This window comes from Pteropus alecto, unplaced genomic scaffold, assembly GCF_000325575.1.
Source record: "Pteropus alecto unplaced genomic scaffold, ASM32557v1 scaffold24, whole genome shotgun sequence".
NCBI lineage: Eukaryota > Metazoa > Chordata > Mammalia > Chiroptera > Pteropodidae > Pteropus > Pteropus alecto.
Window position 1 is genome coordinate 223,562 of NW_006439192.1, and position 23,711 is coordinate 247,272.

General features: G+C 35.4%; 1 protein-coding gene and 1 non-coding gene across 2 annotated transcripts in view; one reads left to right on the forward strand and one right to left on the reverse strand.

Annotated features, from left to right (window-relative positions):
• The window catches only part of PSD3 (pleckstrin and Sec7 domain containing 3), a 364,145-nt gene that overhangs the window by 199,880 nt on the left and 140,554 nt on the right, over positions 1–23,711 (reverse strand). The window contains exons 5-8 of the mRNA XM_015592799.2: positions 8,225–8,419; positions 8,031–8,111; positions 6,274–6,386; positions 3,512–3,570 (exon numbers count right to left, since the gene is read on the reverse strand). Coding sequence (XP_015448285.1) covers positions 3,512–3,570; positions 6,274–6,386; positions 8,031–8,111; positions 8,225–8,419 — 448 coding nt within the window. The remainder of the gene's footprint in view (positions 1–3,511; positions 3,571–6,273; positions 6,387–8,030; positions 8,112–8,224; positions 8,420–23,711) is intronic.
• Positions 5,036–5,154, forward strand: LOC112483433. The gene has a single exon (XR_003047632.1). It is a non-coding gene; the product is annotated as a 5S ribosomal RNA (ribosomal RNA).

Consider the following 23,711-nt stretch of genomic DNA (forward strand, 5'->3'; position numbering starts at 1 on the left):
AGGAATAGGTTTGAATTTATTCTAACATGACAGATCCTTTTAGTCACATCATTTCTAATAGAATAAAAAGCTTAAAAATTTTTTCCACTTTTTCCTTGTTGACAGTTCAAACAAAATTCAATACAACTTAGTTTCAAGACAGCAAGAGAAAAATAAACCACAGTTTACTGGAAATTTGTCTGTATGTACAAGTTTAATTTATATATATTTCACAGAGGAAGAGGCATGTTAAAAATAAGAGATTACTTAGCAAATTAGACATGTGACCACAATGATAAGTATTTAAGAGAATAAACCACTTGCAGACAACTAAAAGCATGTCAATACTATTGCTAAGGTAATGATAAATATTAATATTTTAAAAAATTAGGTACTGAAGGGAATTGTCATTCTTAGCTCCAATGAAATAATGATAACATATTAATTTTCCCCCAAATACTGTATATACTTCAGATTGTTTTTTTCCTAGCCTACTTAGTGAGATTTAACTATAATCCAATGTGTAATTAAAATATCTTTCCACTGACATCACCTGTCAACATTTCTTCAGTTAAACCTAATTAATGGAGGTCAGCCTAGTCAACACTACAAGAAGAGAGATTTGACTTCCATGAGTGTCTCTTTTATTTCTGATCTTTACCCAAATGACACAGAACTTGGAATGGAGTAGACACACTCCAAGTGTTTGTTGAATGAGGGAATAAATTAGAAAAAGAAAGATATAAAGGCATTCAACATGTAATGCTATTAGATTCATTATATTAGTATACATTCTAACATTTTATTAGTAAGAAAATTAGCAAGAGCAAAGGCCCCATATCAATGCATTTTCAATGCATCATTCCTTTGAGTAAATGAAACCCACATGAAAGATTCACAAAGAACAGCCAAAAGAAGTTAATCTCCCAGGTTATGCCTCCCACACTGAAAGCACGAGCACGTCTTAGAAAGGCCATGCTGTTGTATTGCTATCATGACATGATGGTAAGAAAGAAAAGGAAAAATGGTTTATTAGTTCATTCCCCAAGAGAATTATTCCGGCATTGAAGTAATGAGAAGTGATAGCCTAGGCAGTACAACATAGGGAGAAGGTGAAAAGGAACAGAAGTTAGAAATAACTTACTTTATATTCTGAATGATTCACTTTCATAGGGGCCATGCTAGTAAGTCAAACAGACACTATAATAAATCAGGCAATCATGATGCAAGAGAAGCTACATCCAGAATCATGAAAGAAAACTTACCACCTAGAAGGAAAATTTATTTTTTAAATGAATCCAGAGGAGGAAGGTAAGAAAAACACATTTTCATATGGTTAGTTCTTCTGATTACTACTACACATTCAGGACTTGTAACAGCACTCATTACACATAAGGATAAAAAACTCTAATAAACAAAACTTAAACAGACTATCTTAAGTATACAGCACACATTTATAAAGACGAAGCTGAGAATAATCACCAGAAACATAATTTCGAAGATGATATAGAGTGATTTACTTATATTTATCATTTTCTCCAACTTACATGTAATTCTGCCACTATAGCCAATTGTTAACTATGTGTGATTGGCATAACTCAAGATAATATTAAAATGTTCATTTTAACAAACTGTCTCATGGTCTAGTTACCAAAAATAAGTGTGACGTGTCACTAATCTCCTTTCAACTCCTCAAAAGTAGTCCGAAGACACAACCAGAGCAAATCCAGTATCTGTAGTTCTGAACCTGGGGACTATAGACAATGAGTACCCACGGCTTGTTTGAACAGCAAGCACCTGAGTTATCGGAATAAATAAGAAACCTCACATCTTTATTTACTACAATGTTTCAAATTACTGTGATTATCGAGGTACATGTTTATTTGAGAGTATTATTCAATCAATATTAGCTTTTTAAAAAGCTATGCAGTTTTTAATAGAAACATATCCCCTCAAATCTAGCAACTTCCATAGAAGTTCTAAGAGATCTTCAACCTTTAAATAAGTTTTTTCTTTATTAGACATTTTCTCAGTTAACAGACACTAAATGCACAATATTCATATGTGAATGAAACGTCAAAATATCTGATGTGAAGTTTCCTTGTTCTGGGAACCTCGGGCTTGGATCAATGTTATGTGGACAAGCATATTCAAAATTGTCACCTTCAGCTGAAAGTTAGGTTGAGAAATTGAATGAGAAAAAAAGAAGGGGACAGAGTTGCAACTGTTATCACAGGGCAGGCAGAAAAAAAAGCAGTGAAAACTTCTTCACTGGTAACAGGAAAACAGAGGTTAGGACCGTCCACTGATTGGTCATCCCCACAGCAAGCTGGATGAATATGAGATTCTGATATTGATTTTAAGGCTCATATTGTGGGAATCCCAGTACTTTCATTTCCACAAGACGAATTACAGCCGTTACCCAAGAATGTCCCCTAAAAGTATCTACATTTTTAGTCTATATAAGCTCCGGACACATGTTACAGATGTCTCCCAGTCACTAAACTATTCTAAATTCACCTCTTACAAATTGCAAAAGGAACTTCCTAGTTAGGATCGGTAGATTTTGGATTCTGTTACTATGATTCTATTACTATATCTCTTTACTTTTCTGATGATAGAACCCTTATCCCCTCTCAGTAGATCTTAATGGCCCTATCCATTCTGCCTTTCTTAAAGAGGAGCACCACAGTTTCAAATAAGGGAATCATGTGGCCTTTTGGAATAGAACAAATTTGGACTAATATTTAAGTTTTACTTTCTTTAATTTTTTAAAGGGTAAAATAAATTATATAGCAAATCAAGGGATGATTAAGACTCTTTAATTACAAGAAACTTGATTTTCTCTTCAAAATAAATGAAAGTGGAACTATGAAATGATTTTTAGGCTAAGTATATATTGATATATATGTAATTAAAATGTGTTCGCATTTTCTCTAATATGAACAATTTAAGTAAATGCTAAAATTACATGTCTATGAAAGGTGAAAGTTTATATAAATAATTATAGAATTAAGAAGTTCATCCTATATTTTAGATAGAAGATGAGAAGGTAATTAGATTATTTTGATAATTCAACGAGCAAAAAACCAGGTGAGCTGAGGAGTGTAAAAAAGGCTGATTTCCTAATAGGTACTACTGTGTTTAATGAAAACAAAGTCAACATTTTCAGATCTAACTTATATCCTCTCTTCCCATCATAAAATATTAACCCTAATAACGAACCAAAAAACAAACAACAAAAAACAAAAAGTAAAAGCTCTGTCTCTGCCACCCAGTGGAGAAAGAAGATACAGAACACACGTTACAGATGAAACAACTTTAGACGCACTGACAATATGGTGTTCACTTAAAATTATGCTCTATGCTAGCATATGACATAAGTTCTTTTTCCAAGGATTTATGTTTACCTACCTGCCACGTAGAGAATGAGAGAAAGGGAGACAGAGAACAAATGTGGATGAACACAAAAGCAAAGATAAGCCCAAGATAGTTTGTTTTTCGGTAAAACAGTTCACACACCTACACTTACATGGCCATGGAGATCAGTGTTAAGAAGCATCATTGCACAGGTGAGGCAATGGACTCCATCTAAGGAAAGAGACAAGGACAGAAGCATTAACTCACTATTTCCTGTTGAACTCCTTATAATTAAAATAGCATATATTAAGAACCTATAAAAACACAATACTGTCGCTAGGCACAATTAATCGTATTAGTTTGGCAAGACAGAAAATAGATAAGAATAAACTATTTAAAAAAACTCAGTGCACAGAGTTGGACTGTACTGGATAAAGTAAATTATTCCTATCTCTTAGGGACAATTTGATAGGACGATTTGATATCTTAAGTTTTGAACCAATGTCCTTTGATGCAGTAAATCTAATTGAAGGCTTTACACTAAGGAAATATGAGTCTAGAGAAAATAAAAGACTATCTAAAGAAACACTGATTATAATAGGGAACAAGTAAATACTGTTATGTTTTAAGGCGTTAAACAATTCTGTTATGTTTTAAGTCATTAAAAATGTTGTCCATGTATACATGTTGAAATGGAAAGGTATTTTACAATAAACTATTATATGAAAAACACATTATATGCAGTATGATTCCATTTAAATAGAAATACAGCAATGAGAATATATAATAATATTAAGAGATTATCATCTCTAGATAGTAAGATTATAATTTTTATCTTATTATTTATATGTTCTCAATATTCTTAAATGCAAGATATGGAAATAAAAATAAATACTGTTACTTTTTTTACTTTCTGGGAGGAAACTGATTTAGAGAATAAGTTAACACCAAGATTTTCATTTTCCACTATTTACTGTTTGGGTGTTAGTTCTCTGGCTAGAAATACACAGGCAGAAATAGTTATCCTCTTTCTTGCCATTCTTTAAAGGAAACGTTTAATTTGAATGGTCCAAAATACAATGTATCAGACAAAAGTGAAATATTAAAATAATCTGTGAAGATTAAAACATTAAATATTCAGGGGAAAAAACTGCCAAACCAGAAGGATCATTTCACATTTATATGGATACATCACTCTCTCTTCTTTAAAACAAAAGAGAAAAAAAAAGAAAACGCACAGAGCGTTAAGCCTCTCATTTCTAAATCTGAGAACTGGTTCCTCTCCCTGTTCTCACCCTGCAATCTTAATCTTAGTAAAAAAAAAAAAAAAAAAAATTAGCAGTTGCAGACTCAGAAAAATCTTATTAATTTATGTTAAATGTAGAGGGTGCCTGTCTAATTACTGACTTCATAAATTAAAGAGCTTATTTTTTGAAAGTATACCTTTGGGTATAGTAGGTGATCTCTAATAGAGATGTTAGAGATCTCTATTAATATCTCTAAGTAGATGCTATTGAATGCCTAAAAGTATATTTATTCTAGTTTTAGTTTATTATCACAAATTCTAAATCCATTTAAAAGAAACTGCTTAAAGTATTTGTAAAACTCAGGAGCCAAGTCTCAAATATCTTTATCAACGGCCAGTTGAGCACACAAATCGATATTCATTGTTTCACTCAGAAATGTCAACATCTTAGTCTACAGTCATGCCACCCTGAACAAGCCCGATCCTGTCTGATCTTGGAAGCTAAGCAGGGTTGGGCCTGGTTAGTACTTGGATGGGAGACCATCTAGGAAGACCAGGTGCTGTAGGCATAAAAAATAGAAAATAAGGAATTGTAAACTGATAAGGTCCTTGCAATCTGTGAGGTCAACCAATGGTTGCCACATCTAAAAAAAAAAAAAAAAAAAAGGAAAGGAGATGTCAACATCTTCTTACATTTGAAGAAAGTCCTAACAAAACAACCCTCTTCTATCCCTTTCATTCTGTAGTCAATGCTGACAGTGATACAGTGAATAACTGGTCTAAATAAAGTCAAAGAAAGGAATAAAGACAAGTTCTCATTTTACAGATAGGAATAACAATCACTTCAGTCAATATCAAGTACACTTATCTTAATTAATTGGTAATACTAAAGCTAAGAGATATTTACTATTTATAATACATCTAATCTCAGTGATAATTTATGAAAGATTCCCCAATTATAGTGAACGTGCTTGACTCCAAACCCTAAAAACTGCTTTATTGTAGGAACTGAAATGAGGAAAGACCACTCTTCACTGGGTACATCAACAATTACATAGTTTAAAGTTACTTTTTACAAATAGTACAATAAACAAATTCATAATTCATTGAAATCATAAATCAAAGGCAGTGATCAATGTTTAAAACAACGTAAAGATCAAACAAAAGCACCAGAGGCACGCCATGAACTCTAGTGAGGTTTGTAAAATGTTCCCAAAGCTGAACACAAAACTGAACACACATGTACTTTATCAAGAAGTTTAGAGATCAGATGTATGGGAAGAAGTAACAAGAAAACGTGTTTAACTTTGCAGGTAAAATCTCAGAGTGACAAAGTGTGAACTGGAAAATAGAGTAATAATAACTGAAAGAAAAGTAAAGAATAGCATGCAGTCATCAAATATCATGCTTTTTAAAGAATATTTGATGACATGAGAAAATACAATGAAAGGGAAGTGCGGTAGGAAACAACTCTCAAGGATTCCAATTTGACATTAGATATTGTGTAAATAAGCCAGAAAGAAGTAAATCAAACTGTTAATAATAGTTATCTCTAAGTAATTACAGATATCTAGATGATTTTCATTTTCTTCTGTATAATTTCTCATATTTTCCACAATAAAATATAACTTTCATAATGAAAATAACCCTTATTATAAAAAGAAATTCTAGCATTTCTATCAGATTACCTTGTGAAGCAATGGTATCTGGGTTACAATAAAAATACCTATTGGAGAAGTGTATTAAAACTCTCTCTCGTTCTTGAGTTTCTCCCACAAGAGAAAATGCTTTAAAGAAATACCTAAAAAAGAATTAAAAGGGAAAATGTTACATACTCTTTATGTTTGACAATTAAAGATAATTCACATAAACATAAGAAATTAATTATACAAATTAATTATACAAAATAAATTAATTACTCTACAGTTATTTTTTAAAAATCACTTACTAGATGGCCACTCAGTATAAATTTATATTAACATTTAAATTCTATAAAAGTGGCCAACACAGGAAGAAAAGCGTCGAGAAGGTAGGTAATTTCCCCATATGACTAAGTGTCAAGTAGTCATTTTGAAAGATCAGATAAAAACCAAAGAACCTTTCAAACCGAATGTATAATCACATGGGCTATGCTTTAAAACTCTACATAAATCAAAGGTTTTCTTTTTTTGTCATTTTGTTATATCACTGTTAAAACTACAATTATATTGTCTTGTGTGCAGTAGATTTCTGTATATTTTATTTTGGCTATTATTACCACATTATATTATTAACTTGTTAAATGAGGAGGAAATTGGGAGATAAAATCTTAATTTATTCCATAATAGGAAGTTAATTTACATATACGACTTCTTTGAATAGAAAATACTCCCAGAAACACATACCAATCTAAATCAGAGTACTATGAATCAAACATAAGTCCATATGTCCCTTATTTGACAAAGTATATGCATTTCCCTAAACATGAGATGGGAAGGAAAAAAACATTTAAAATGTTCTTATAAATCTTATTATTAAAAGCAACATACATAAACCTTATTCCTAAGATGAAAATGTTGCTATTTTCCTTATTTACAGTTTGCTAATCTAAATTATATTGCTTAAACTTTAATTTTTCATAACTTTTTTTTCATAAAACATATCAGAAAACAGAGCAAAAATATAGATCATTCCTCTACTCTTACCCGTTTTCTTTGGAAAACCTGAGTACCCTTGATTCATGCAAAAGCCACCAAATAAGTTATTGTGTGCATTATAATTCAAACATCCTCACTTAACCACCAGGCCTCAGTTTCCTGATTTGTAAAACTAGAGGATTATCCAAGATGATCTCAGAATTCCTCCAGGATCTGACACGTTATTAAGTTTGTTAGATTAAATGCTGACTGGGTTTTATCTTCAGCTGCATTTAGAGATTTACAGTACAATACAGTGTGAAAAGTGAGGATCAGTTTAAGACACCTTCATTTGAATAGATCAGCAAAAGTGCTACTGTCTGAAACATTTTTACAGATACTTTCTGATCATCACAGTGATATTTGTTTCCATTCATGAGTTAATTCCAAAGTACTCTCTTAAAAAGTTATTGGTTTTGTAAACAAATGCTTAGGAAAAATATCTTAATTCTATAGTCTGTAAACTGTCTTTTTTAAAAGTTGATCATTTGAAACCAAATTCCCACAGATTCCATTTCTCCTCAAGACTTATGTTGCCACCATTCTTTACTATGTCATTTACTAGATGCAGAATATGAGTTCACGTGTGATTTCATAAAAACAATGTATTTTTCTCTTTCTACGTTTAATATTTATGGTATAATCTCAGCTAAATTCACAAAGTAAGTGTGGGCTTAAAAAAAACAAAAATCAGATTTTAACTTCAGCACATTATGTTCTCTTCTCAGAATTATATGGAGGCACAGAATAAAAGTGATGTTTAATCATACCTGAGAGACTGATCTAGCGTCATCCCTGTAAAATCAAAAAACTTCAGATATTCTTGTGCAACTAGTTTGCTAAATTCATTGCTGTAAGAAAACAGAATAGACTTGGTTATTAAAATTGAAGCTATTAAAACACACAGACACACACACACGAATACTCAACTACACCCAGACACCAGCCTCGAGACAAAACGTACTTCTTGCCTAGGTGCTTTGCGACATCCGATCTCTTGAATCTGTCTAGTTGATAAAGGCGTTTGGCCAACCTTTTGGCTGCTTCTACGTTGCTGCTGGTACCATTACTGAGATTTTCAGGGGTCTCCTTTTCCAGAATTTCAGTGCTCCCCATGTCAGAATGAGCATCTAGCAGTGCTGTTTTCACTCCAGCATTGCTGTGAGAATTAACAAAGAAAGGGAAAAAAAGAAAAGATTTTTCTTGTGTGGCAAAAAGGAGTATAGCTGATAAAATTTTCATGATATTGTAGAACTAAATGAAAAAAAATATTTTAAATGAGATCATTTTAGGCTTAATTATTCATAAAAATATTTTCAGATACTATATTTCAACACACTAAAGAAGTGATTGCTTAAACCTTGGATGAACCTTTTGGTCTTAGGACCTTTACATTTTTAAAAGTATGGAGGACTCTGAAGACCTCCGTTCATGTGTGTTACATCTACTGATACTCACTGTATTAGTCATTAAAACAGAAAATTTTCATATATTAATTCATTTAAAATAAATCCATTTCCATTAATATAAATAATACATTTTTATTAATAACTATATTTTCCAAAACAACATAAAGTTTAGTGAGACAAATGACTGTGATCTACATTTTTAATAAATTTCTTTAATGGTTGGCTTACTGGAAGACAGCTGGATTCTCAAATCTGTAACAATGTGTGGTTTTAGTTGAAATATGTTAAGAAAACCCAGCCTCACACAGATAATTAGTTAGAAGCATAAGGAGTATTTTAACAATCTTTTCACTTAAAATTTAGATATTCTTTTTTGATATAACACCAAAATAAGATGAGTGGTAGTTTCTTAAGGTTACTTGGAATACAGAATCTAAAATTTTATCAATGAACTTTTTGTTCTCATATTATAATCTGTCTTACACTTTGAATGGATCTTTTACCTAGGCATGATTCTGCAACATGTAATGATCATCTGCAAAATATTTGTTGACAGATTTCATTATACAATATTTTAAAATACCTCATTCATTAATGTATTAAAATACATAAAATACATTCATTAAAATACATTAATTAATGAGGTATCTTCAGGAAAGTTTAAATATTGGGAGGCTGTCAAACTTTTGGTGCAGATATAAGTTTTCTAAAATTCTAATTTTTGATTGAAAGCTCATATTTTATCATTGACAACAAAAATTATCAATTATTTTCCTTAAATAGGCTCAGTCTATTAACTTCTGAGAAAATATCCGCCAGTAACCATAGTTTTTCAGTCATATTTTGAAGGAAAAAGGATATTCCATGAAAAAGCAACTAGTTCATAGCTCACAACTCGAATTACATACTAGTGCTTTTCCTAGAGACAACCATTAGGAGCAGAAGTGGTTTGTGAGTATTTTCCATTTCATCACATGAGCAATTAAAAAGGCTTGTCGTACTCAGGGTTGAAATGTAATTAATTTGTACTGCTTTATTAAAAACATTTTTGGGGTGAAATTTGCCTTTGTTTTGAGTGCATGGCAGTGAAGAATGCAACAACAACTAGAACAGTTTGGTGCCACTCTCTAGATTTGTGCTAAGGCCCCCATCATTGCTATGTACCATCAGTGCAAATATCAACACAGTGAAACAGAAAAATAATAATGTACTGTTATCATAAAATATAACATTGACATCACAAATTTACTCTGAAAGGGTCTTGGGAAGTCCCAAAGACCACACACTGTGAAACCTCTGCCCTAGAATGGGGTCACAAACTATAGTATGTGACTGGCCATAGAATGCTACATCATGCATTAATAACACTAAAACCACTGAGAACACAATAATGTCCAAATCTTCATTTTAACTTGGTAGCAAAACAAAGCTATGTTCATGATAAACTATGGTGCTTAAGTAGCCTTTAGCCTTACCATACTTATCAGTCCCTATATTAGACGTAGTCAGAGTTTTTCCGTTATGGACTGGATAGTAAATATTTCAGACTTGCGGGTCACATAAGGTCCCTGTCATACATGCTTTTCTGTTTCTGCTGTTTGTTGTTGTTGTTGTTGTTGTTGTTGTTCTTTAAAAATGTAAAGGCCATTCTGAACAAGGCTGAATGGGGCTGAAAGGCCTAGTGTGCGTGTTCTTGCTCTAGCCCACAGTTCTTTAAGTTGGCCTGAACTATAAGGTAACCATTTATTGCCTAAAGTAGGACACTCTGAAGAGGAAACAGGGATGATAAAATCATTAAATATATACCTATAATTGTTATAAGTACAAAAAGCATTACCGATAGGAAAAAATAGTTGTAAACTTACATCATGTCACAAATGACAAAAATTATTTTAGCAAAAATGAATACATTTATAAGCAAGACTGCTCAATCTCTATTTTGTCACATATTCTACCTAAATTACAATTTCTCATTTCCCACTGATCCACCAACTAAGTGGTAGTGGAGCAGCTTCACTTTCGCTCAGATGCAGCTGGGCTACTGCACAAGCAGCTGCTACACCAAGTAGCTCCCAGGGGCTGCAGAGTCCTGGAATTCCCCAGCCACTGCCAGACTTGAAGCACCTCCTCTGCAAGCTCACTTTATCAGCATGTATTCCACATGCTGTCCCTGAAAGTGGGCTATAAGGGAGGAAACAGACTCAGTTATGTGAAACTTCTATTCAATACACATGTCAACTCACACCTTACAGATGAGACCACAGTGAAGCTGGAAATATAAGGTGAAAGTTTACCAAACCCATGCCGGCTTATTTTACTGCAACTATTAATGATAACACTTCTTATTTTTTTTTTTTTTTAATCAAAGTCAAATGCTAAAGCACAGTCAATGCTAGGACAGCAGACAAACTGGAACTGATCCAGGCAAACCAAGATGTTTGGTAACCCTCCTTAAACAATCGGTTACATTAAACAATTTTCCAGCAGAAATGCCCACAAATTACAATAAATTGTTTCATCATGATGAAATCTTCATGCAAACACATTTAAATATTTTTTCATCACAAACCTTCCTATATAGAGTTCACATTAGTGGTCAGTTTTGTGAATTTTATCTTAACAGAAAACTGAATATTTAATTATATATGTGGCATACCTATAATAACTAAAGACATAGAAGAAAATTTTTTAAAGCCAACTTAACTTTGTGTTTTCCCACATAAGTGGTAAAAATGTAAATTATATACTCTAAGACCTATTTTAGTTAAAATAATTTTTATAAATTAAAAAATTCCTGGAGTTGTGTTCTCTTTATCGTGTCAAACAAAACGTCAAAGAAAAGGTTTTCTTCTCAATTAAAACTACTACTTATTGTTCACATCTCAGGACAAATTCATGGCATATATTTAACCACTCCAGGCAAACAACGTGATTATACCACATATATAGTACTGCAAAGATTTTGTTCAAATACAGACTTATTCTAATGAGCACATATTTTTAAAAACACGGTGGCCAAAATCATTTCTATTTCTCATGTTTCCCATTCCTCATGTTTGCCTCCTCTTTCTACTGTCTTGCCCAGCTCAGTCTATTTCTCATTTTCTTCACATTCACCTGATGTAGTATTAAAATCTGTATGCATCAGACTTCTCTGGATCTTCTTGGAAAAAAAAAAAACCTTCAGTAAAAAAGAAAATTAGGAATAAGTGAGGCTAAATACCTGGTTTCATTCTGTCCCATTTCATGATTTATGAGATAACTGGAACAAGAGCAGAGATTACTTTTAAATCAGAAAGTCTGCAATATGATGGCACAACAAACTCACCAGCAGTCAGACAGACACCAAGACAGGCTCATCACAGAGCTCAGGGGGCGTCTGGGCCATACTTCCTCTTCGAAGCCCCTCCCCAGTATCCTGCGCCCCACAACTCCAGCGATTGCTATTCCTTCAGGCATTCCTAGGTCCTGGCTCCCTGTGAAGTCACATTACTATGACCTCACATTCTCAGCAGAGTGTTCATTGTTGGGGTTTTTGTAATGTTTTTACAGTCTCAATAAAAATAGGAGCCAGAACACAGGGGCCACTGTATGTCAAGAGCATAAACAACAGTGGCAGCCCAGCCTGTTCAGACTCGATAAAGCAAACTGGATGATCCCTCTCAGCGGGATGACACCCCATTTTGTTTCTTGGAATACACAAGACACTGTCCACCTAGTCTACTGAATATTAAAGATTTTCAGTAGTTTGATTTTCCTCTTCTTTTCTATAGTTTCCCTTTTCTTTTTTACAATGTTATAAGGTAAAATTCCTACCAGTGACTTAAGTTTAGAAACGACTTCCCAAAAGATCTCCTCTGTATTCTATCAAATGCTTCACGTGGGCCTGTACCTCACACCTCCAAACAAACGTCGTAACACCCTATCTTCAAAAGGAGACTCAGATCACAGAATTTGATCACCAGGCCTTTTCATAACCTTTTAGTCATACTAGGATTACTAGATTTTCCAAATAAAAATAGGACACCTAGTTAAATTTGAATTTCAGATAAACGAAAAAATCGTTTTTAGCTTAAATATGTCTTAAATATTCTATGGGCATAGGTATACTAAAAATTATTGTTTATCTAAAAATTCAAATTTAATTGGGCATCTTATATTTTTTCTGGTAATCCTATCTTTTGAAATGTTTGTTCTAAATTTTATTTGAAGAATTGCAATAATGGTGTTCTCCGACGTAGCACTAGTCAATTGGTAGCGTGTTTCGCAATCAGATTCCTTCTGGGTTTGTTTTGGCTTGCTTCTGTGATTTTTTTATTCTTACTATTTTTCTATAGTTTTACCAAGACCTTCTCTCAGTTGCCTATGAACTATCCATTCTTCTAACGTCCTCTAAATACAAAAGAAAAACCCTCTTTTCTCTGCATGTTCACCCTTCTTTCCCATCCTGCATACTGCCACCACAGATGTGATACTACGCCTCCTTTACAAAATTCCTCCACAAGATAAAAATGCATATTCTGTGGCATGTCATATAAGGCCCTTCACAAGCTGACTCCAATTGCTGTTTCAGATTTATCCCCTACCATTTTCCTCATGTGTTGGCCACACAGAAATATTACCTGTGCTCTCATACCTCTTCCACATGCTGCTCCTTTGCCACCCCTTACCCCGACCCAAAAATTCCGGGGTGCTCAAAATTCTGCAGACTCTCGCTGACACTATAAGAACCCAGGTGAAATAACTTTTCTAAGACTCATATTCCAAGTCCACCCTGCTGCATTTTCAGAGTACATGATATATACCTTTATTATAGCTCTGCCTTTTAATAATCTCATCTCTCACCTCCCACTACCTTGAATTTCACTTTGTATCCACATTGCAAGAGTAGTTTGAAGTTTTTCAGTATCTGTCAAAAGGCTGTAAGAACTGAGCAATGAGCTACGTCCACATTCTCCATTGTTTTCTATGCTGTGCATCGATGACATGTGGCACTAACTTTCTAACCGGAAAAGTTCTACAGTGACTGACATCAGCAGAAGGTACCAGATATATTGTCTTATTCCATACTTTACTTTAAATTTAAATTTTAAACTAGAATAAAAAAATAAACGAGGCTAAGATATTAAAGCTTTCCCTCACTACATTTATAAAATGTACCCTGAGAGCTGTACAAAGGAAAACAACAAACAGCCATTTCAGTTTTATACATAAGCTAGACACGAGCAAGTCAGAAGAATCCCAAACTGTGGGAAGAAATGACTCCAGTTGCAAGTGGAACAAAAGGGCCAGAGGGAGCAACATGACCCTATTGCCATTCTTCAGGCTGAAAATACAGACAGAGCCCGGAACCAACAGACTCAGGAAAGGCAGTACAAACATACAAGTGGCAGGAATAAAAGTCAGTCAAGAATTCTAAGTATATCACAAGCAAGATACACTTAAATCCCTGAAGCATATATCGTCTTTAAGGAAGGAAACCTTATTGGCCATCATTATCTATGAGGTTCATTTCTCAGGCATTGCAGCGATAAGTACTTGATCTAATCTTGAAGGAAATGTCAATGAGAAATGATTCAGACAACTCCCACACCTCCAGGTATCATTCACCTGACAACATTTAACATACTTCAGTTACTGTGAGCCAGCCACTAGATAAGTGCTTCCTAGGAATTGTCTCATCTAATCCTCAATCTTGAGAAGTAGGTAATAGTATATTCATTTCACAGATGAAAACTGAGGCACAGGGCTGGACAGAGGCAGTGAGACTCCAGTACCCAAGTCTTTTATACTCTCTACTACTATTCATTTTGCTATTGTTAGTCATTTTCTGGTATGTATGTTTTTGCTAATTTGACAAATATTAACAAATTTCCTAACATATGCTAAGCAATGTTTTAGGTGTTTGGAATACTTCAGAAAACAAAACAAAACAACGACAACAAAAAAAAACCTCTTCTACCCCAGGGGAGCTAAAAATACACCACAAACATAATAAAGTATAGAATATGTTAGAAGGTGATAATTGCTATGGGAAAAATAGATCAGAAATCTCAGTTTGGGAGTAGGAATACATATATTTTTATAGAAAGTGGTCATGAGATGTCTGAGCAAAGTGAAGGGTAGAGTGGCTGTCAACTAAGATGAGGATGATCAAAGATGAGGACGATCAAAGATGAGGGGAAGAAGTTCCATTTTAGACATGTTAACTTTGAGATGCCTAGTCAATATCCAAGTAGATAAGTAGATATGAGGATATGTGAAGCTTTCAGAGAAGACATGTGCCAGGACCTCATTCCAGGGAATTCTCAGGCTGTTGATCTGAAGTAGCCTCAGTACCTTTCTTTTTAGGTCCAAGATGATGCTGATGTGATGTCAGGACTTTGAACCCACCACTATAACCCATGTGAAATCACTATGGGTCTAACCAGGGGAAAGGGTACTGAATCAGACTTGGATTTAGGTAAGATTGCTTTTGCATATAGCATGGAAGAAAAACTGCCGGGGGTGGGGGGGGGGGCAAAACTGACAGCAGAGAAACCAGCTAGGAAAGTTATCAAAATAGTCTGGTCAAGGGACAAGAACCTGGATTAAAAGTTAGTTGTAAATATAAAGAAAAAGCCTGTTCTGAAAGATATTTAGGAAGTAAAATGAAAGAACATGAGTGATTTGGGATGTATGTGGAATGGTGTTCATAGAGAGGGCAGAAGACTAACTGTGACTTAGAAGCCGGGCAGAAAGCGATGCCATCACCCAAGACAATACAAGAGAAAGAGCGGGATGTATAAGAGTGTGCGTGTGCACACAGAGAGAAACAGGAGACAGAAGGAGAAAAGACCATGAGTTTGGTTCGAAGACATGACAAAGTATAAGGCATCCACAGGATATCCAGGCAAGCTGTCTGGTAGCCATGGCAACCATCCCCTACCTGTGGGAACTCAGCACAGGCATAGTAATTACCTCATCTTGGAGGGCAGGATTACCTGATGAGAGGCTGTAGTGTGCAGTATGACCAAGGAACTCTGAAATGTGTCAACGCAGAAGTATGTCTAGCAGTGTATTCATCTGAACACAATTCCATCATAGGAAAAGAAGTAGGTTTTCTGTTATTTATTAATGGGATTCTACGTGCAAGTGTTCAGTTTGCCAATAAGTAAAATTATTAGTTTAGAAGATGCTAAAAGCAAGGATCTGCCAAAAAGCTCTATCAAGGTAGACTGCCAAGGTTCAAACATTGGTTCCAGCAATCACCAGATGAGAGACTTTGTTCATTATTCTCTGTGAGCCTATTTTTTCATCTATAAAATGAAAGTAACAGGACAAACTTTCCATGGTATTGTGAAGATTAAGTGAGAAGATCCATGTAATGCTTAGTGCAGTGTCTGTCACACGGTAAACCATAGATGTCGGCTCCTTTCGCCACACCCATTTTCATCACTACTCCTACCTCCTCCATCCTTAAGATTATTGCTTGCTTATTTGCATCATCACGAGATAATTACATCTGACAGTATTTTATTATATGTAAATAGCTATTGGTATTGTATACAAATGTTCGCTCCTAGGAGAAATTAATGCTTGACTTTTCTAAAGAAAATTGCCTCAAATAAACCCATTTTGACATTTATATAGAATACATTGCTCTAGAATACACTGCATCTCATTGACTTCAAGGCTGTTATAAGAAAACCATAAACAAAACCTAATTAGCAAAACTCCTAATAACTATTTCTCTGTTTAGCACACATGCCAAAATTCAGTCTTTACCGATAAAGAATTTTAATAAGTATCACCTAGAGGTCCTGTCTCCTCAGTGTTCCTTTTAAACCTCATTAATTTTGGTCAGTCCTACATTCAGTATTCCAGAAGAGGGCACCAACATGCAGGCAGTGGCACAGAAACTGACCAAACTCACCAAGCGAATGAAGTAGGCTGCATTTATTTGCCTCGGAAGTATTGCTTTCCAATCAATAACTGGACTCTTCACCCTTTTAGAGGTTCATACTCCTGTGGGGGCATGATCCAAATGATGCAGGTTTTCACACTTTTGCTTTTTGTGTTTTTGTTTTGTTTTTCTACAACAAGCTGCAGCTTCTTGGGCCAGCTTTCCAATGAGAATGTACTCTCAGCAATGTCATCAAGTCAACTTCAGTACAACCACCTCACAAAAATTTGAGATGAATCATTTGCAAAGCAACTATTACTAGATGTCCAGCTTGGTAAATAAGGAGAAAAAATTATGCAAAAACTTGTACATGCTCACGGCACAGAAGCTTCTTTGTGCAAACTGGGATCAGTGAATCTCCATTCAGTGGAAAAGAAAGGAAGAGTGAATCATTTGCGTGGACTAACCTGTTTTCCTGGAATGCTCTTAAAATGTCAGTGGATATTCCACGTTTGCATCTTCCATGAGAAACAACTTTTGGCTGTTTCTTCACTGCCTTGATATGGCATTAAAAATATCTGATGACACCAAATCACTCTTCACTCGGCAAAGGGAAATAAAGCAAGGGCAACCGCATTCCATTTCCTTGTAAATGAATGAGTAGACAGTCTGAAGCTGACCATGTCCTTTAATAACTGTGATTAAGATACACTGCACACACTGCTGGAGACAGGTGGTCTGGACTTAAGACAACGTACTCCATATCTCTGTACAGAACACTTGCTTATCCATGCCAAGATATCACATATCTCTTCCTGTTCCAAATTCGAATGATTTGATTTTTTAAAATTTCATTTAAAGGAAGGTATTAACAGTCTCGATAAATAAATATGTCATAAACTCACACAAAAAAAACTCCCTCCTTCAAAGGAGGAGGAATGAGGTGCTACTTGGTCCCATGACACATGAGAAAAGTAAGACATGTACGAGGGACTATCTCATTTGCCAGAGTCCAGTAACCTCCATCATAGGACTTAGTAAGGATGCTCTTATTGTCAAATACAATTGTAAATAAGAACATTTAATACCCTCAGGCAGCATATTTACTATAACACAGAATGAGAGGAAATCTATCCTTCCAGAGAAAATTTATAGAAAGAAATGTCAAACTTCTAACAATCAGAAATTCCTTGGACTAATTCTTTGCTTTTTCTCTCTGAAATCTCTACCAACAAAAAAGAAACAGTCACATATATTTCCTCTATAATAAGAAAACTAATGACAATGGCTTTTTTGTTTTGTTTAATGCACAAAACATTATTCCTTAGTACTTCCTTCTCTAAAGGCCCCTTTAGTGACACAATCATTAAAAATAAAAGTCAATTCAAAAGCAATTAATTCCCAAACAGGCATCTGAAAACTCAATATGCTTTATAGTTAAATTATAAATATCTAAATTTTTTTCCTAGTTTCTTTTTCTCACATGTGATTATCTGATACTTGGAAATGATCAGTATTCTATCACTGATTGGTTTATATTATTGAGGAAAAGTTCTGACTAAAAAATAATGATTTTAAAGTCCCATATTCTGCCTCTTCCAAACCTAAAGGAAAAAAACTGCTCTATTTCAATTTAAAAAGTACTGAACTACTTTCAACTGGCTCTTCAACCTTCTAATTATTCATATTAACGGATGTTCCACACATTTTAGAATGCAATGAATAATTTTTATGCAAAAATTTCTCTTCACATTTTTGCTGGGTTGAATTAGCATTAGTATATATTTACTGGCCATCAGAAGCTGGGTAGCAAAAGATAGTGTGAAGAAGGTGGGCAGCAGAAGGTGGTTCAGAGTTGGCCATGGAGGGAATGTATGAACTCTGATCAACATTAACTGGCAATAGGTGCTCCACAAATTAGATGATCCTTACATGGATACTGACTACAATTTTAATACTGTACACAGTTTGCTAAATAATTTATATCAAGATTTACCGGTGAATCCCTGATGCCTGCTGAGCACGTAGAACAAGATGTTCCTAAAGCCGGTCAGGGGGAGACAGCCCTCTTCCACCTCGCAAGCAGCAAGCAGCGGCCAAAGAGTTCGCAGATGTCTCCTAATTCAAGCTGAGTTGTTTTTTTTTTTAAATACCAATCCCTGCTAGACCTAGGTCTCAATGTAGAAATTATTTCTTTTAATGTAATTTACTTGAGAATAACAACAGCAGGGATAAATAAGTAAAAATTAGCTAATTAAACACAAGCATCCTACCTCTAGACGAAACATTACAACTGCTCAAAAGTATACTTGTAAATACAAATGTTACTTGATCAAATACCTGCCCTCACATGTCGAGTACCAAATATTATTATCTAGCCAGAGGATGTTAGGTCAGTTCTGCTCTCTCTGTTCTCTCTTCCTTTTCTCTTCTAACTCTTCCATCTTCTGAAGAACATGAGGCTTTACGGATACTTTGTGGTTAGACACTGTCCAATTTTTACCATCTCTATTAGTGCTTTCTTCCCTCTCTCCAGATTCTTACCTGTTTTTCATTGTCCGGTACCACAGCTTTGCTGCACTTCTTTGGTGGGCCCAGAACTGCACATATGCCCAGCACTTGCCCTCTCCTGCTGACACGTTCACCACATGGCTGTGTAGTCTCACCCTGCAAACACCTTCTGCAGTCTGCACACACCATGCAGTTCCTACTACAGCGGCCTGTCAGCACATCCTCTCCATCCTGAGTCTCCCCTAGGTGCTACTTACTGCGACTACACTGAAAGCTGCTGTAATCTGATATATGGAGGGTTCCTCAGATTCAGTTGACAAATCGTGTGTGCAATTTTAAAGAGAATTAGCTTGCTAATGAGAGTGCAGGAAGATCAGTAGGAAGAGGGCAGGAAGATCATCTCCTAAGGAAATAAAATCCTATCTGTCACTTCCTGCTTTCATCTCTTTAAAGAATTCCAGCTCATCTGGAGACAGACCAAAGGGGCCACCCTCATCTGGCTATGGGAATAGCAAAAAACTTTTCCACTCTTCATTGTCTATCATGAATGAATTAGCAAGAATAGCCATACATAGCTTGTTTTAACATATTTTACAAATATGTCTAGAATGATTACTGTGCTCTGTACACTATACTAAGCACTTGATATTAATCACCAATTCTCTTTAATAACCCTATATAGGTACTATCATTATTCTCATTTTACAAAGGAGGAAACAGACATAAGAGACCAATAAGTAACTGCATACAGTCACACTGCTGGTAAATGGCAAAGCTAGGACTGGAGTTCAAGCCAGGCAGCTGTAGTTGCAGAGTTCAAGCTCTTAACCAATATGCTGTGTGGCCTTTGTTCTGTGCTACATTACCGTAGCTTATACTGTAGGCACAATGTTGGTATACAGGAACATAAATGTCCACTTTTTAAGGGACGGCCATATGACTAAACAAACAAGCTTAGAATAATTACATAATTAAGTCTACACAACCAAATTTATATAAATTCTCTCTGCAATTACTTATTAAAGTACCTACTATGTGTTGGACATACTTCTAGGTTCTGCAAGTACAGTAATGACCATAACAAAGTCCTTTCCTTACGCAATTTTACCTTCTAATAAGATGAGACAGACAATAAACCAAATAAAGGTCCTCCCTCCCTCTGTTCCCCACTTTCACCCTTACACAAATATTTGCTGAATGAATATCTGTTGACTCAGACACTCTCTTAGGTAAATATTAGGCATTCAATAAGGCATCAAACAGACAAAAGTCCTTGCTTTTACGGAACTAACATTCATATGGTGATAGTTGTGTCTCTGAGATAAATATAACCAGGTACGGGAACAAGGAGGTCGGGGGGTGCTATTCATGGCACCAACCATATTAACTACATGTATATAGCATCTTTCTTCTAAAATAAAAAATACACTTTAGATGACCAAGTTCAGATATTTTAAAAGTTTAGAGAACAAGAATATTTGCTTGCCCATCCTTCTCCAAGATCCTGGCATCACTTAACTCCTCTCCTAGCATATATACTCACTCAAAAATGATGAATCGATCCAGTCAATCAGCTTTATGAAGTTAAACTTTTAAAAGTTTTATTTCTGAAGTATATGATAAGTAATGTTACTCTGGTTTTATAAAGTAGTAAGAAAAGAAGGAGGAGGAAGGAAGGGAAAATAAAGAAAAGAAAAAACTAAACTAATAGCTACAAAAACATCTAAGAAGCCAAAGGAACCTAGCGATTTGGGACTTCCACTCGGAAGATACGCTCCTTCCTTTGGAGTCTGTAGAAGCTGTATTTCACTTTGGCACCATGCTTAAAATTCATTTTAAAATTTCTCCTTTAACTATATAGTCAAGTCACCTAGACAGTCTTATTTTCACATTCTGAGTTCCTATCCTAGTACCTAGAGCTGTTAAAATAAAACCTAAACACACTTTAAGTCAATCTCACCGGTTCTGCCAAAATATCATTACCCCAACCACTTAAAATAAAGAGAAGAAAGTAAAAGTAGCAATAATAGCAAAGGTGTGAATTCTTCCCGCCTCTTCATCCACCAGAAGTGTTAAAAGTCCTGTCCTACTGGAGCTCAGGCTGCCTTTTTGGTCCTGCCACGGGAGATTCTAAATTCCGCAATTTGTGGCAATGCCACCAGCTCCCAGTCACCCAAGAGATGACATTTTTGCACCCTGTCACAGTGTTGTCACATGCTAGTCACTTCACAGCAACCAAAATACTTGCAGAAGTAACTCCCATTGATATCATTTAAAATACTTGCCAAAGTTTGGGGAAAGCTCACTATGACAAATGAGGATAGCACTACCTGCTCTCTCCGCTTATCGTCACTGATGATGCTTTATACTAAACACACACCCACACCTATGTTCCAATTGGAAACACAAATGTTTCCAATTCTCCGGGATAACGCCTGGAAAGTACTATAAACTGAACAGAGGAAAAAGCGAGGCTTGGAAAGACTGACTTTCCGGAAGACAAAAAGCTATTTAGATTAAAAAAAACAAAACAAAAAACTCATTGAACCACATCTATCTGTCTTCAGTCCCAGAGGACTTTCCACAGAAAACAATCCCCTGTGCTAATAGAGACCTTAAATAAAACTGAAAGGCAAAATCACAAGGAAAAAAAGTATAGGTTTATAGACTCACACAGACCTAGGCTCAGGTCTCAGCCCCACCAAGTTTTGTTACCTCTCTCAGCCTCAGTTTCCTCATCTGCAAATAACAAAGATCATAATGACCTGCCTTAAAGGATTACTGTGAAGATTAGATAAAATTAGTCATGTGGAAAAATGTGATTAAATAAAATAATTTTGCTTTACAGCAAAAATACTGGTTACTATTTAAAATTTTAAAAACATTTTAATGGTTTCTCTTTCCCAGAATGTTTAATTTTACAAAATAAAAAAAGTTTCCCACCAACTACCCAGAATAAATCCAAGGGCCATGTATCAATGCCTAAAGCACACACTTCACTGAGATATAAACCCGTATGGCTTTTCGAAGCAGTGCAAGAGGCCAGGGTAACCAGAATACAGGGTGCGGGAGACGGGGCCAAAGAAGTGTGAACACTTAGGGCAAGGGAGCCAGAGCAAGACTTTAAGTGGGTAAGAAAACTGGCCAGAATTGAGAGGAATCACTAGGTGGCATAATGGAAGGTGATTGGATGAAATGAGTTAGAATTCATAACGTGCTTAAAACAGCACTGGGAAATTGTTAAGTGCTATGTGAGTTAGGAAGAGAGACTGAAGACAAGGGTCTCATTAAGTAAGCTACTGCGAAGGTCCAGGTGACAGACAGAAAGGACTCAATACAAGGTGATGAATACAGAACAAATGTACAGGATGGTGAGAAAAGTAGTAAAACTGGCTACAGCCAATTAAATATGGGAAATGAAGGTGAGGGAGGAGTCAGGTAGGCTCAGGCTCTGACTTGGCTAACACAAGGGCGTTGGGTGAATCACAGTGAATTTAGCTAACCCTTAAGCAAGATAAGAAATATCAGTCAGACTGTTTAAGGAAGAACATATGTAGATCGGGTGTTTGATTTTTTTCTATCAGAATTAAAATCTGTTGTTTCTCATACTTAAATCACTTGGGTCTCATAAACTCCTTGTAAAGTGGACAGTTTACTTATTTTACAAAAAGACTCACGTTAACCAGACATTCCCTGAGTTGCATATTTTAAAAGATGCAGGCACAGAACTGCAAGCCAAGTCCTCTTGCTCTTTGGTTCAGGGTATTTCTACTTCATAAATTTCACCAGAAGAAACATATCATCCTCATACTCCAGTTTTCTACTTTTCTCTAAACTAACTGTAGAAAACAGCTCAAACCACTAATTGACTCTAGTCTTACAGTCGCTGATTTTTCCACTGAAGGCTTTGTGTTATCTACTTAAAGGTGGAATGCTAAACACTTGGCATTATTAATATTAAAGATTCAAATCTACTTACAAGTTACAGCGACAATCAAGTTATCACATTCAAGCTCTGATATCAGAATTGCCTTTATTCATGATAAAATTTAAAAAAAAAATTCTCGACAAAGATATTTTTCTTTATAATGAAGATACCTAACATTAAAAAAAATTTAAATTACACTCCCTATACCAGGGGGTCCCCAAACTTTTGGCACCACGGAGGGACGGTGCACCTGTGAGAATCTAAAGCCTGGTGATCTGAGGTGGAGCTGGGGCGACGATGCTAGTGCTGGGGCACGGCTACAAATACAGATGAAGCTTCACTGGCCTGTCTCTCACCTCCTGCTGTGCGGCCCTGTTCTTAATAGTCCATGGCCCAGTATTGGTCCGCGGCCAGAGGGGATGAGGACCCTGCTGCATACTATAGGAAAACTAAAAATTCATTCAAAAATATACAAGCAAAAAAAGTTTTAAGGTTAAATAGTAACCTGGGAACCTTCAGATACACTCAGTGACCAATGAGCCTTTACTCCTATCTAATCAACCTCAGTTCTTCCAGAGTTCTTGTACAGTGTAGGCTAAATTTCATTCTCTTTCTCAAAAACATTCTAATGCCTACAGAATAACGTCCCATCTTCCTGTTTCCGGCATGCTATTCTTAGTTTTGGCTGATCAAATCCCTGGCCTCACTTCCCACTGCA